At 44.3% G+C, this 16766-nt stretch overlaps 1 protein-coding gene across 1 annotated transcript; it reads right to left on the bottom strand.

The window, feature by feature from the left end:
- Positions 1 to 7927: 7927 nt before the first annotated feature.
- LOC123403595 lies at positions 7928 to 9437 on the bottom strand. Its single transcript, XM_045097521.1, has 3 exons — positions 9374 to 9437; positions 8545 to 9189; positions 7928 to 8463 (listed from the first exon to the last, which is right to left on the bottom strand). Exons 1-3 carry the CDS (start codon positions 9377 to 9379, stop codon positions 8206 to 8208), a joined length of 909 nt encoding a protein of 302 aa, XP_044953456.1. The 5' UTR covers positions 9380 to 9437; the 3' UTR covers positions 7928 to 8205.
- Between the last annotated feature and the right edge of the window lie 7329 nt (positions 9438 to 16766).

The raw sequence follows: 16766 nt of genomic DNA, 5'->3' as shown, positions 1-16766 counted from the left end.
CTGCCATATGAACACATCTATAATAAAATTATTTCTGCCATATCAACACAATACTATCAATACATCTATATGAAAATTTTGTCTGCCATTTCATCACAATACAATCAATACATCTATAGAACACATCATAGCAAATCAGAGGAGCTGCTCACAGGAGAAAACCACTTCCAAAAAATCAGAGCCGGGCCATGGGGAGGGGGGATGAGGGTGGGGCGCCGTTCGCCGGAGTGGGTCGCCGGAGGGGCCGGACCGGGCCAGGAGCTCGCGGCGAGGGAGGGATGGACCCGTAGGGAGGAAGGAGGCGTTGGGATCGGGCCGAGGGAGGGGTGGAGCCCGTGGAGAGGGAGGAGTCGTCGGGTTTGGGCCGAGGGAAAGATCGCCTGAGATGGCCTCGGCGGCCGCGGCGACGGCGGTGGGGGGCGAACCCTAGAAGCAGCGAGCGACAGAGGAGAGAGAGGAGCCTGGTCGAGTGCGTGAGGAGCCTGGGGTCGGGTCGAGTGTGGGAGGAGCCTGGGGTCGGGTCGGTGGCATTTTGCATGTAATAAGAGCAAAGATTGTTAGTAGTGGCGCACCGTAGGTGTGGTGCGCCATTACTAGTTAAAACTAGTAACGGCGCACTTTCCCCTGGTTCACCACTGCTAAGTCTGGAAAGGGTGTGGGACGAGGACAAAAACTAGTAATGAGCACCGCACAACAGGTGCGTCATTAGTAATATGGCAAATAATGGTGCACCTATATGTGATGCGCCACTACAATATAGCAGTGGCGCATCACATACATGATGCGTCATTAATGTCCATATTAGCTATAGCCGTTTTTCTAGTAGTGACATGATCACCAGCGACACTAGCATAAGCTTGGGAATGCAGTGTCTCGAGGGATGGCAAACTTCATATATTGTCCGAGGGAAGTTCCGGTGCAAGCACATGAGGCGAGTGTCAAAACCAGATTGCGAAGGGGCCAATGCATGTATGTTTATCTCTTAAGTTTCAACTTTGAATGACATGTTTATTCTTATCCTGATGATTGCAGTGGGCCACCCGCACTAGTAGGAAATATCTTAGCAGTGGCCTGGCAATTTGGCCCTTAGTGGGCTGATTCAGAACCGCCACTGATTATGCGACAGGTAATGGCTACTGGTGGTGTGTGGGATCACACGCTACTGATAACAAGTTATTAGTTGTGTGCTTTCGTTTGCGCACGCCACTGATAAAACCAATTCTAGCGGCGTGACCGTACAACGCACGTCACAAATATCTATAGCAAGCGAGTGGCGAGCCATTTATGTCATACACCCTTGCAAGATATATGAAAAACAAAAAAAATCATGGACGACGATTTGGTTGTCCTCTTAAATCTTCACGATGATGCACGGGAGGGAATCGCTCGGGTCGATGCCAGATTCCCTCCGGCTGGCGCTGCCTACTAGTGAGAGGGGTGTGACCCAGACCTCACGTCGCATAGCCGGGGACAAGTGCCATTTGCACATGCTTCGCTTGATTGCAGCGGTCCGTAATCTTGGATAACCCGACAAATAATCATATTTGAGAATACGAAATGAAGCAGCAGTAAGTGTTCCACTGATAATAAAAATGTTCATTTATGCTTATGTAATCATATTTTTGTTATTCTACCCAATTTACCTAAGGGCATCCCATTTATGGTATTTAGTATATCAGTTACTTGATTTCCTAATTAATTGAAATCCTTGTTAGCACTCTTCTCCATGACTATGATACACTGCATACAAGAAGTGTCTAGGTGCACCAAACTCGCGTAATTCTTCTATGTTGCGGAACATGGTGGCCTGTTGGTAGAGAGGCACGTGAACATTTCATTAATGCACCATGTATACAATCTATAATGACAATTCATATCCCATGTTGCATGTTTGTTTTTGCCATGGCTTATTATTTGTCTTGGCACTATGGATTGGTTTTATTTACTGAATACATGGATGTGTATGTTGTCATTCCAAGCCAATTTGTGTATGTTAACCTTACTTTTTTATCTTAGTATATATGCGACTTTCAATATTTATTGACTAATATAAGGTTATATTTGTACAAGTATAATATATTTTATGTGCCTATATATATTATAAAATCCTAACTAGGTGACTATGATACACTGCATACAAGAAGTGTCTAGGTGCACCAAACTCGCGTAATTCTTCTATGTTGTGGAACATGGTGGCCTGTTGGTAGAGAGGCACGTGAACATATGCACCAAACTCACCTTCCTTTTTTATCTTAGTATATATGTGACTTTCAATATTTATTGACTAATATAAGGCTATGTTTGTACAAGTATAATATATTTTATGTGTCCATATATATTAAAAAATCCTATCAATTATCGTATAAATAGACGGGCACGGCAACGAGCCAGCAACCCTTGTTCCTTGCTCGCGCTTATGTGTATGCACGCTGCACCCAGACCAGTCAATCGGCTGGGTCTCTTCATATTGGACCTAGTCAATCGATCACCATGCACGCGCGCCCCATGGTTGGACGCATGCACCCAAGAAGCCCATCCAATCCCTTCTCTTCTAGCTATGCCCATTCATGCAGCCAGGCACGCCTTTGATAGGTAGGGTGGTTTCGCCGGTTCGCCTGCGGACTTTGATAGTTTTGGCCGTTTTTCCTATATGAGGACAATTTTTTAGATGGGTTCTTTTTACCGTCCCGTCTGAGGCTATCACAAGAGGCCCGGCGGCATCCGAGGTCATGGGTCCTGTGGAGCGGGGGACCGTCCCGGCTGGATCTAACTTGTCGCACTAGGGTTGCAGCGGCGGCGCTCCCACGGGCGAAGAAGACGAGCGATGCATCTTGTCGGCGAGGAGACTCGTCGGCGCAACAGATGGAGGACCAGAGCCTCAACCGCCTTGCAAACTCATCTCCTGCTATCAAGCCAAGAGTCGTTGGTAGGACGGGATGCTAGTAGGGGTCCTGGCAGAACCTGCTCCGGTTCGTCTAGGCTGATCTGAGGGAGCGCATGAGAGAGAGAGGGGGAGGGAGGGAGGGAGAGAGAGAGATAGATAGATAGATAGATAAATAGAGAGAGAGAGAGAGAGAGAGAGAGAGAGAGAGAGAGAGAGAGAGAGAGAGAGAGACTGACTGATGGGGCAGGGTCGGTTGACCCGAGCCAGCCCACTTAAGTGGATGGACCCACTGTCAGAAGGGCAGAAGGGTAATTTGATAAATCTAGTTAAATTCAAATAACGTTCAAACTTCAATGATTTGCTCACAAAATTCTACACACCCAAAAATAAATAAAAATATGCTACACACTCCTAAATTTATGAGCAAATTTAATATAACTTTTGTTTTGTGCTTAAAGAAAACTTTTCTTTCAATGAAAAATTCAAAGATCCTTAAGTGGAAATGATTTGAAATTATTTTTATTAAAATTAATTTCTTGAGGAAAATATATGGGAAACTTTTTATAAAGGTCAATTATATGAACTACTTGAATTTCAAATCATAACAAGTTTATTCCTCATTATAAATGTTTATGAAACCCTAATAATACACATTTACTTAGGAAAAATTCTCAAAAACACTTTTAAATCAAATTTTGGGGATTAAAAAAGGGCATCTCATTATATGCATAATAGTATGAATTTGGATATTAAACATTGTCGTATCAGACAATGATGCTGATTTTCAGAACCCGAAGTTCGCGGGTCACTCAAAGATTTAGACTTCACTTTATCTCAGTCTCAAGGAAAGTTCATTCTTGCATATCAACTAAAGTATTTTACTACAGTACTTTTAAAAACTTTATTTTATTTCTGCATGATTGATTGGTTGGTGAAACGACAGACTGATTGTTGTGGTGGAGGTTACATCGTACCGGAAAGTTAGGACTAATAACAATTGTTCCACGGCTTATAGAGCGCCGTATTTACGCGTCAACCAAAGGTTCAGGTATGGGCCGGAGGGGTCATAAGTATCTTCTTCCTTATAACATATTCTCGGATACACTGCCTGGTTGGGTCGTTGATACAACCAACGTGCGTGGGAATGCCGTGAACTTTCCCCGACGGGTCCGATGAAGGTAGTGATGTCTCGGGTGGGGTGACAGAGATGGATTGGGGCCCACGTAGGCCAGGGATCTGATCTGTCACGACAAGGGCGAATGTGTGGGGTTGAAGAATACTCGGAATGTATCCAAGAATCTCAGACATGACAAACCACACTCTGGAGTGTGAAACTTGTATCAGGGGTAATGCTACTTTTGGGAAAGGTGGCGCACCTGTGCAGAGTGTATCAAATTGTGACAGTTACATCCGTGTTCCCGAAAGAAACTATGTTCGCGGTGGAAAAGGAACCTTAACTGATTCTCAAACCCGTGAGGGCTGACTAAACTTGTTGTGTGACCCTCGTTACTCAACCCATCCATTGACCCTTTGCTTAGATTTTGAGGAGGTCAACAATGATGTCAACGATAAGAGCACCGAAGGCCCCAGGAATTCTAGTACGAAGCGCCAGATCTATGCGCAGGAGTAGAAGGAGTCGACTACATCATCGCATACGGAACTGATGACAATAGAGAAGATGAATCAGAGGAGTAACTGAAAGTGAGACTAGACTAGTATTAGAAGGTAACCTAGTCGAGCAGCTCTAGTATCTAAATTGTTGGGCTATCATGTTTCTCAGTTAGCTTTTACAAGTGTTAGGTCAACTATCTCAAGTTGAGTACGTACCGTTTGATCTTTATTTGATGTCTGAGGAAGAGGTTGAACAGTTTATGCACTTTTGGCTTGTAATATTAAGCGTTCTGTAATATTAGTGGACCGCAATATTTCTGTTGTACTACTCTGAGGGATGTAATATTTATGCAGAAGGACTTCCATGAGTGTTATGTCAATGAATTGTGCACTACGCATGCAGGTTTGTACGGGGTCACCGTGCCACATCTCTTGTCGCCGACGAGACTGTCAGACGTGAGAGGAGAGGGGGACAGGGGCGGCGGCGCTAGGGAAGCCTTAGCTTGGTGGGGTGAGAGAGTACCCGTTTGTGACTGACCCACTTCTGTCCAAATCATATGACCTATTTTTTGGTTCTCAAGTAAAAGTGACCATTTATAGATTACTATTAGAATGCACGTGCGTTGCTACGGGCTACAATGTATGTAAATAAATTAAAAAATAAATAAATAAGGTCATCTTCAAGGTCGAGGTTTATTTCTCACTCGTACGTTCGAGCGTGTTCAGACATCAAACAGGCACACTGTCTACAAACTCCGGGCTCCCTCAAATAGAGTCCATGTGTTAGGGAGAATGTGGTTGTCCAGACTATGCACAATGTTATCTCCAAACATGCGATCCCGACTCAAAAACGTCACCCCATGACGCGCTCTTCCATTTTCATGCCGAATTCTCCCCTTGTCCCTCGGTTTCCCTCCGTAGCAGGACAATTCTCATTGGAGCCCTCTTCTTTAAAATCGGATGACACCCATCTCACCTTCGTCATGGCTTCCTATTTCCTTCACACCCTAATTCCTCATGCATCGCCAAGGAGGAGTCCCCCACTAGCTATCCCGCTCTCCTTCCTAATCACCACCCCTAGTATTCATGTTGATATACCACCGGCATCAAAGAGGCCGAGGTTTGCGCCGCCTATGATGCCCGCGAACCAATAAGGAAGATCCGATGTCTCATGTGCCATTGTTACCGTGTCCTTTATTAACTCATGAAGCAAAACCGCTTGCTCATGCAATTTGCTCTACAACTTCGTTAAAATTGAATACTCCAATCGAGCCATCTGGAACAAATCGCACTACAGGATCAACACCGCAAATCATTACCGACAGAAACTTATACAACAAGCATCATTTGGTTAAAATAAAACACCACACCTAAAGAAAATGCGATCATTTGACATATACACCTCCACCATCACTTACAGTCATAGCCGCTCCATACTACAATGACATCATGTGCAGCGTGTCCGTACTACGCTGATGACTCAGAATCTCCTTCACTGCGGTTATCTACACAATCGATTACTACGCCGGTCTTCTTCAGGTAATGAACCTTGGTGTGGTCTTGCAGGAGATTGTGCCGACCCCAGCTTGTCATGTTCTTCTACTTTCAGTAGAGCATCATGTTTGAGCTAAGAATGAGGCCTTCAATCTGACCAAAGGAAATTCTCAAGTATGGTCAGGAGATAATACTTGTGGCACTAAAACTATGCTCTTGCGAGGAACTTTGGAAGTGCATATTTATCGAACTGATAACTGTTCTGCTACAGACCATAGCATAGATGCTACGTCTACTGCTCCCCTGAAATGGCATGAGATGATTGTGCCATTTCGCATTACAGGAATATAAGCTGACTAACTGCTAGTGAGTAAGATATATGTAGCGCGTAGCAAACCCCCTACAATGTACATTCCTTCTTTTTCATATCACACTACAAAAATAACAGTGCAAAATAAATAAAAATATGTAGCAAATTGGATGGCAGCCTGCAAATATTCTTGTAACTTAACAAGAAAGTATGTGACATATCACGCTTATATATTTTCTTCAAGCAGATATGGACAAAGAACATGTTGTATATTGTCCCAAATCTTCCGGTCAGAGGGTATTGCCTTTCTGAAAAGTACTCAAGACCATATTTGTTCTGTCAAAGTAACTACTATTGACATGAATGAAGAGGTCATAAAAAATATGAATGAACGTCTTTGAAAATAAAATTTCATGAGAGAGTACATAAAGAAATATTGTTTTGAAATATACTCTGTTCTGGCTAGCATGTGGTCTCCTCATGTTCATTGAGAGGTCACAAATCAGCGGTGAAAATATGTTGCATGAGAAAGGATAGTGCACGTTTTTTAAACGCTAAAAATACATCCCACCATGTGTTGGATGCTTTAGTGAGGAGGCTGCACATGAGGAGAACATGACCGGCGACCAGCCTCGATCTCGCTCGGCCATGCAGGACATGTCAGAGCAGAGTAATGACAAGAGAATAGACATGTACTTCACCATGGCAACCCGAATCAAGAGAAGAACATGGGCCACGGCCAGCTCGCACCTGATCTGGATACATCCGGCCAATGCTGAATTTTCAAATGCCACGGCCACACGAATCAAGATTAGTAGGTAGTCGGACCATGATCTGGATGTGTCAGTCCTCGTCCCGGCTTCCACATGGGCCCCTACGACGCTGCCGCAGTTCGGCAGCAGCCCATGCCCCCAAGCGCTTCATGAGTTGTTGCAGTCGTGGCCGAGCGAGATCTCAAGGTGACCTCGACGAAGGCGAGCGAGGCGTGGCGTCGGTGTCGGCGTCGGCGTCGGGCGGGACGGGGCGATGTGTGAGGCCATGGCGACGGGGTTGGTGGGGGCGCGGCGGCACCTGGATGGCCGGGCCGAAGCGGAGGAGCGGCGGTAGGAAGGGGAGGCTGGGAAGGAAAGATGTGGTGATTGGGGTGCGGGGGCGAAGGACGTGCTTAGGTTTCATCGTGTTCTTTTTTTCACCATCGGTTTTATGTGGGGGGGATGGAGTCAGAGGTGGGATAAAAAAAGGACGAAAATAAGCCGGGAGCGGTAGCTACCAACTCCCAAATTAGGAATAGAGATACCAATCTCAAAAATCATTGTTACCAGTTCCTTTATTATCGTGACAAATTATTTGTAACAATTACTTTAGGTGTAGGCTTGGCATCACTATCAGTCTGTGGTTCAATATTATTATTGTGTACGTCCTTTTCATCTGTCTTAACACTATCCATTTTCTTATGAGGGATGTTGATGATGTTGCTAAAAAGAGCCTCGCCTACATTCTTTTCCATGTGCATAACATAAACGTTACGGGGAAGTTTTAGGTCCTTGGAGTGGGGGAGTGTAATGTTGATATGTTGATACCGTGCTAAAACTTTAGGATGTAAAAGCAACGGAGCAGATACATGTGTGTAAGGAAACGGGTGGTACAACTTTATTGCAAGCCATGGGCGCACATTATTACATGCACATACACAAACACACACATTACCCTTGAAAGTAGGTAGATCGAGCTGCAGCCCGCAAAGTGGGACCCCATCGTCCTTATTCACCACGTACAAACACACACATAGCCAGCTAGCATAGCATGCAGCTGGGGTTTAATTGGAACGTACATACGTGCTAGGATCTGCAGGTACGTACGTGTGGGATCGATGGGATAGAGTAGAGCTGCTAGCAAGGTGGATGGTTCATTCGGGCGCGACCCCGACGTAGGTGCCGATGGCGACGAGGCTATCCCCGGAGCTGCCGAAGAAGGCGACCGCGGCCGCATCATCCAGTGCACCGTTGTCCGGCAGCGGCACGCTAAAGGTCTTAGTCCCTGCAGATGGGTTGCGCCCGAACGTGTGCGAAGCCCCCTGGTTGGTGTCGAAATTGAGGAAGGTGATGCCATAGGTGTCGTAAGCGCCGGTGATGCTGCTCACGTACTCGCTTTGGTTCATGAAAATCTGCACCACATCACAAGCATGCAAAAACTAACTAAGTATACTTGTATAGTAGACAAGTAGAAAGGAAATTAATTAACGTACGGTATGCTCCTCTCCAGCTTTCTTGCCCCAGAGGGGGACACTAATGGCCTGGTCACTCTTGGTAAGGTAGGTGAAGGAGAAGCCATGGATGCGCTCGCTGCTGTGGATGGTGAAGCTCTCCAGCTTGCACGGATCGGCATCTGGCCTGATGTCCCGTGGTGCGCCGCTTTTGGCGCCCCACTTACCGACCTTGGCGGGCGAGCCTTTCACGTAGACGCCCAACGCCTTGAGGGTCACGTCTGAGCGGCCAAAGAAGGCGACCAACTCGCCTTTCCCCTGCGGCAGCGGCAAGCTGAACTCGCCTCCCTGCACCGGATACCCGTAGGTCTTGTGCTTGGTCGTGTTCGTTTCTAGCGTGAGCGATCCGATGCCCTCATTGTCGAAGGTGCCGCCCACGAGCTTGAGCTGCTCGCCTTCCCTCATTTCAATGGTGTTGGGATTCCCGCTGTTGCTGCCCCAGATGGCGCTCTTGACGCTGCTCCCCTGCTGGTCCACGTATTTGAAGGAGAAACCTTTGATGCCGCATACCCCAGGAGATTCGACGCTATAGATGGTGATGCTCTCTAGGCGTTGGGGCCTGCTTTCGGCGTTGATATCCTGAGGGGATCCGTCTGGTGCACCCCATGCACCAACCTTCATCACAACCTAAATGCATCACAAATTCATTAATCAACATCCTGCACATGCATTTCATTTCTCTATACATGTATACATCCATCCAACTCTAGCTAATTGATTCATTGGTATTTAAGCGTGCCATGTTTGTATATATAAAACAGCTACGGTAAAGAAAAAGAGGTTACATGCACATACTACCCATATTTCTTACCGCCATCTTTTTCTGGAGCTACTTCAACTGCAAGTCCAACTCTGAAATGTATGTGTGTGTGAGAGTGTGTTGCGATGGATCGTATGATCAGGCATGGCCGCCTATTTATAGCGAGTTTGCGCCCAACAATGATACTATCTGCATGCTACAGTTGGCATCAATTAGTCACATAGGCTATTAATTGCATGGAGTGAGTAGGTTACTAATTAATAGCTTAGACTTATAGAGTCCGTTGGTTCAATGAATCCTAAGCCTATGACACCCCGCTACCGACTAGATCGTGATGGCGCGCGTTGTGGCGCCGGACCATTTTTTCAATAGATTGTTTGGATTTTCTTACAAATTTATATGGAGGCAACAAAAAGTATCACATTGTTACACCCCATCCATTCTGACAAAGCGACCATAGAAATATTTAAAAACATTGACGCTAGAAATATGTGAACTTCTTCACAAAAAAAATCAATTCATTGCGGTTATTATAGTTGAGAAATATTTTCGAATTCACAAGCTAGCTAGGTTAATCCAAGTTTTTTATCATGTATTCACATCAATCACAGCCAACAAAAGAAGCACATAATTCTTGTGCGGCTTGATGATCCGGTGTCCTCCTCTTTTACACACCAACATGATCCAGTTGGAGCATGGGTGACCACACTGCTTGTTGGCCAGTGGTGATTGTACTATTCCAACTAATTTGTGGTCACGGATTGAGTCTGATGCATTCCCATGGCGCCTATCAAGCTACAGGTGGATGAACCGTGCTGATTGTACCGTTCCAATTAATTGGTGGTCACAAAATGAGTCAGATGCATTCCCATGACACCTATCAAGTTATAGTTGGATTTCTCGTGCTGCAAGGCCTTGCGTAATGCATTGTATCTTAGCGTGTTATCCTAGGTATGACTAGGATCTAAGAAACAACCATCCTAATGCATTGTTTCTTAGAGGTTGTATCTAAAATAAGTTGCATTAAATGTTTTGGGGCTAATACTTGCTTGTGATTGGGCTAGCATCTTTTTTTGCCTATGATCTCGTGCTAGAGCCGTATGTTATATAAGATACAACTACACTCTCTTTCTTCATTAACTATGGTGCCACATAAGCAAATTGCCTATGATACCGCGCTAAGATACTCTCATTACGGAAGGCCTTAGTTGTTGGTTGCAAAATGAGTCACGTGCATTCCCGTTTACTTAGCCTATGAAGCTAGCTACAGCTGGATTAATTGATCATGGTGCCTCTACTATTCGAATTTATTGCTGGTCTAAAAGAGAGTCAAATACATTCCCATGGCCTTGTTCTTAGGTTTTGCATATTCTCAGTCAAGTTTCTTCTTCTCCGTGCGAAGCGATATGGTGGAAGCCATCATGTTTCTCCATCAGCATGATGATTTACGCTTGGTTAATGTTAGCGAGATGGGCTCACTGTTCGCGGAAGTTATCGTTGCCTCTCATTTTCGAAATGCTGGGTCTAGGTTGCCGGACACATATTGAGGAATCGCAGCCCTCGCAGAACACACTACTAGAAAAAAGGCTGTTAGTGGCGCACATGTTTTGGATACTTATGGCGCACTATAGGTGCGCCACTATTATCACGCCACTACTAATAAATAGTAATGGCGCACGCATGGTGCGTCACTGTTAATATACATAACAGTGGCGCATCACCTGGTGTGCCATTACTAGGCCCACAAGTGCGCCACTGCTGTGGTTTACTAATGGCGTATTTTTAGATAATGCGCCACTGAGGTGTTTATTTATGTGGGCCACTAAAATGCAATATGGTGCGCCACTACTATGAATATTAGGAATTTTTTTTTTGCTTTTCTGATATTTGCACAGGTTACAAAATACATTACAACACAGAATATAAACAGCACAACATATAAACAACAGATTTATCGAATACAATAAAAGATTAGTCTCCGAATACAATTCATCATAGTGATACATATATAAGTGATGTAGAAGTAAGTTATACATATTCTATACAATAGTTTCATAAAATATCATGACATCATCTCGAAAATAGCGATACATAGTGATGTAGAAGTAATCATCATAGTCAATGAGACATCATATAACAAAAGTTGGTCACTAGTCATAACCACAACTCCTCCTCATCATCATCGTCAACTCTAACACATTGTAGCACATCATCACATCATCTCGGAAATAGCTAATAATCGTCATAGTCATTACCGCCAATACTATTTAATATCATTTTCGTCAATGAGACATCATATAACAAAAGTTGGTCACTAGTCATAATCACAACTCCTCCTCCTCATCATCATCAACTCTAACAAATCGTAGCACATAATAACACATTGTACCTAGGACCTACTCCTCTGCTTAGGTAGAATATCATAAAACAAGATAGACCCTGACTCTCCATTATGGAGAATGGAGATGATCTTGTCTCCAATTCTTGGCCTATGCACAATGTTGCTTCCGAGTAGCTCTCTACGATTGACCATACATTTTTTCCAATCTTTGATTGTCATGACTTCATCGGTTTTAGAATTCCGGTATGGACAGGAGTGATGCAGATACATAGGCTGACCTGGCCGTGCTGGTCGTATCATCATAGCATCAACGCGACCTCTTGGTAACATCAGATGAGGCACACAATCTTGCGGGATTTTCTGTTGAAAAACATAGTATTAGCTTTGTAGCTAGCAATGTAGTTTAGTTTTACAAGAATTTATGCAAAATATGCATGGATGTCGTAATAGTAGAAAATCTTACCATGCAATCTCCATGCATGTTACCGTAGTTCACCACGTGCACTGGCGGCACATATTGACCATAATGTTGGGGAGTTTGCTGATAGGTATTGTAATTCTCAAAATTATTGATAAATGCGACAAGAAGATGTTTCACCTTACAAGTTAATTCTGCTTCATCATTGTAGTAATAGGTTCTGCCTACCATTTTCCGTTCATTTTTTGAAGAATGAAAATAAGATATCAATGGAAATAAGTTGTCAACTATTTTTAAATAAACAATATAAATTACTTAATAAATGTGGTCGAGAAACTCACATAATGGTAGAACTGGAGGCGTACGCACATCGACGATATTACCTTCAATTTCATCTTCCGGACGAATATCAAAGGTGATAAGCATATTAGGCTCAAATGCATAAGCCTTGCATAGTGCTACCCAAGTTTTGCATTCAAAAAAGGAGTAGGTGTCTACATTGTACAATTTTACGGCAAAAGTATAACCATGCTCGGTCCTCAAGTGAACTATCTTTACCTCCATATTTATTTCAGTACTGAAACCAATTTTATCCAACACATAATGTCTTGCATCGCAGGGGATACGCTAGTAGAATAGTAAAAAATAAAAATTATAAGTTGAAGCAAAAGAAGTCATGCTTAATTACGAATAAAGACTTGTCATTGTGACTTACTATATCCACTTTAAAGTCCTCATCCAGCATGATGCTGAAGCGCCTATCATCAACTAGGTAAGGCGTGTCGCAAAGGCCGTGCTTATCTTGGTTGTATTCGCACATAACGAATTCCTCTTCGTCGTCGGACATTTCCTAAAATAGAGAAAATTTCGGCATGACATTTACTAAAAAGTGGACATATGGAGCGTCTGAAATTTGCCGAAACGGAAATGAATCAACATTCTGACAAAACATAGGCCACTCGGATATAGCAACAATGAACAAGTACAAAAGATGCTGTAAAATAGAGAATATTATGAACAACATCTCATGCCTAACCATATTGCAAAATTTCTTATACCAAAACATAGGCCACTCGGATATAGCAACATTATAAGTCTCTTAACCCCTAGATGCATTGGTAGACCCTCATACCAAAATTACTGATAAACACTACTACTATCTCCTATCCACATATATTACTTTAGATGGATTGAATAACCTTTGGACAAACTTTAGGTGAAAATATTACTATCTACTATAGAGTTAGTAACTTAGACTAATAATTCTACGTAGTTGCACCATTCATCCATCCATCTAGCAAGCAACTAGCACCACTAATCCATCCATCAAGCAAATCATATAGGGAGTACTACCTACCGTCAGCATACATCCATCTATCCACCATCCATGTGTGTAACTAGTAGTACAAACTATATTTACATTTCTGCCATATGAACACATCTATAATAAAATTATTTCTGCCATATCAACACAATACTATCAATACATCTATATGAAAATTTTGTCTGCCATTTCATCACAATACAATCAATACATCTATAGAACACATCATAGCAAATCAGAGGATCTGCTCACAGGAGAAAACCACTTCCAAAAAATCAGAGCCGGGCCATGGGGAGGGGGGATGAGGGTGGGGCGCCGTTCGCCGGAGTGGGTCGCCGGAGGGGCCGGACCGGGCCAGGAGCTCGCGGCGAGGGAGGGATGGACCCGTAGGGAGGAAGGAGGCGTTGGGATCGGGCCGAGGGAGGGGTGGAGCCCGTGGAGAGGGAGGAGTCGTCGGGTTTGGGCCGAGGGAAAGATCGCCTGAGATGGCCTCGGCGGCCGCGGCGACGGCGGTGGGGGGCGAACCCTAGAAGCAGCGAGCGACAGAGGAGAGAGAGGAGCCTGGTCGAGTGCGTGAGGAGCCTGGGGTCGGGTCGAGTGTGGGAGGAGCCTGGGGTCGGGTCGGTGGCATTTTGCATGTAATAAGAGCAAAGATTGTTAGTAGTGGCGCACCGTAGGTGTGGTGCGCCATTACTAGTTAAAACTAGTAACGGCGCACTTTCCCCTGGTTCACCACTGCTAAGTCTGGAAAGGGTGTGGGACGAGGACAAAAACTAGTAATGAGCACCGCACAACAGGTGCGTCATTAGTAATATGGCAAATAATGGTGCACCTATATGTGATGCGCCACTACAATATAGCAGTGGCGCATCACATACATGATGCGTCATTAATGTCCATATTAGCTATAGCCGTTTTTCTAGTAGTGACATGATCACCAGCGACACTAGCATAAGCTTGGGAATGCAGTGTCTCGAGGGATGGCAAACTTCATATATTGTCCGAGGGAAGTTCCGGTGCAAGCACATGAGGCGAGTGTCAAAACCAGATTGCGAAGGGGCCAATGCATGTATGTTTATCTCTTAAGTTTCAACTTTGAATGACATGTTTATTCTTATCCTGATGATTGCAGTGGGCCACCCGCACTAGTAGGAAATATCTTAGCAGTGGCCTGGCAATTTGGCCCTTAGTGGGCTGATTCAGAACCGCCACTGATTATGCGACAGGTAATGGCTACTGGTGGTGTGTGGGATCACACGCTACTGATAACAAGTTATTAGTTGTGTGCTTTCGTTTGCGCACGCCACTGATAAAACCAATTCTAGCGGCGTGACCGTACAACGCACGTCACAAATATCTATAGCAAGCGAGTGGCGAGCCATTTATGTCATACACCCTTGCAAGATATATGAAAAACAAAAAAAATCATGGACGACGATTTGGTTGTCCTCTTAAATCTTCACGATGATGCACGGGAGGGAATCGCTCGGGTCGACGCCAGATTCCCTCCGGCTGGCGCTGCCTACTAGTGAGAGGGGTGTGACCCAGACCTCACGTCGCATAGCCGGGGACAAGTGCCATTTGCACATGCTTCGCTTGATTGCAGCGGTCCGTAATCTTGGATAACCCGACAAATAATCATATTTGAGAATACGAAATGAAGCAGCAGTAAGTGTTCCACTGATAATAAAAATGTTCATTTATGCTTATGTAATCATATTTTTGTTATTCTACCCAATTTACCTAAGGGCATCCCATTTATGGTATTTAGTATATCAGTTACTTGATTTCCTAATTAATTGAAATCCTTGTTAGCACTCTTCTCCATGACTATGATACACTGCATACAAGAAGTGTCTAGGTGCACCAAACTCGCGTAATTCTTCTATGTTGCGGAACATGGTGGCCTGTTGGTAGAGAGGCACGTGAACATTTCATTAATGCACCATGTATACAATCTATAATGACAATTCATATCCCATGTTGCATGTTTGTTTTTGCCATGGCTTATTATTTGTCTTGGCACTATGGATTGGTTTTATTTACTGAATACATGGATGTGTATGTTGTCATTCCAAGCCAATTTGTGTATGTTAACCTTACTTTTTTATCTTAGTATATATGCGACTTTCAATATTTATTGACTAATATAAGGTTATATTTGTACAAGTATAATATATTTTATGTGCCCATATATATTATAAAATCCTAACTAGGTGACTATGATACACTGCATACAAGAAGTGTCTAGGTGCACCAAACTCGCGTAATTCTTCTATGTTGTGGAACATGGTGGCCTGTTGGTAGAGAGGCACGTGAACATATGCACCAAACTCACCTTCCTTTTTTATCTTAGTATATATGTGACTTTCAATATTTATTGACTAATATAAGGCTATGTTTGTACAAGTATAATATATTTTATGTGTCCATATATATTAAAAAATCCTATCAATTATCGTATAAATAGACGGGCACGGCAACGAGCCAGCAACCCTTGTTCCTTGCTCGCGCTTATGTGTATGCACGCTGCACCCAGACCAGTCAATCGGCTGGGTCTCTTCATATTGGACCTAGTCAATCGATCACCATGCACGCGCGCCCCATGGTTGGACGCATGCACCCAAGAAGCCCATCCAATCCCTTCTCTTCTAGCTATGCCCATTCATGCAGCCAGGCACGCCTTTGATAGGTAGGGTGGTTTCGCCGGTTCGCCTGCGGACTTTGATAGTTTTGGCCGTTTTTCCTATATGAGGACAATTTTTTAGATGGGTTCTTTTTACCGTCCCGTCTGAGGCTATCACAAGAGGCCCGGCGGCATCCGAGGTCATGGGTCCTGTGGAGCGGGGGACCGTCCCGGCTGGATCTAACTTGTCGCACTAGGGTTGCAGCGGCGGCGCTCCCACGGGCGAAGAAGACGAGCGATGCATCTTGTCGGCGAGGAGACTCGTCGGCGCAACAGATGGAGGACCAGAGCCTCAACCGCCTTGCAAACTCATCTCCTGCTATCAAGCCAAGAGTCGTTGGTAGGACGGGATGCTAGTAGGGGTCCTGGCAGAACCTGCTCCGGTTCGTCTAGGCTGATCTGAGGGAGCGCATGAGAGAGAGAGGGGGAGGGAGGGAGGGAGAGAGAGAGATAGATAGATAGATAGATAAATAGAGAGAGAGAGAGAGAGAGAGAGAGAGAGAGAGAGAGACTGACTGATGGGGCAGGGTCGGTTGACCCGAGCCAGCCCACTTAAGTGGATGGACCCACTGTCAGAAGGGCAGAAGGGTAATTTGATAAATCTAGTTAAATTCAAATAACGTTCAAACTTCAATGATTTGCTCACAAAATTCTACACACCCAAAAATAAATAAA

Source organism: Hordeum vulgare, chromosome 1H, assembly GCF_904849725.1.
Source record: "Hordeum vulgare subsp. vulgare chromosome 1H, MorexV3_pseudomolecules_assembly, whole genome shotgun sequence".
Lineage (NCBI taxonomy): Eukaryota > Viridiplantae > Streptophyta > Magnoliopsida > Poales > Poaceae > Hordeum > Hordeum vulgare.
Note: the sequence above shows the minus strand (reverse complement) of the source record. Positions and strands in the feature narration are given on the sequence as shown.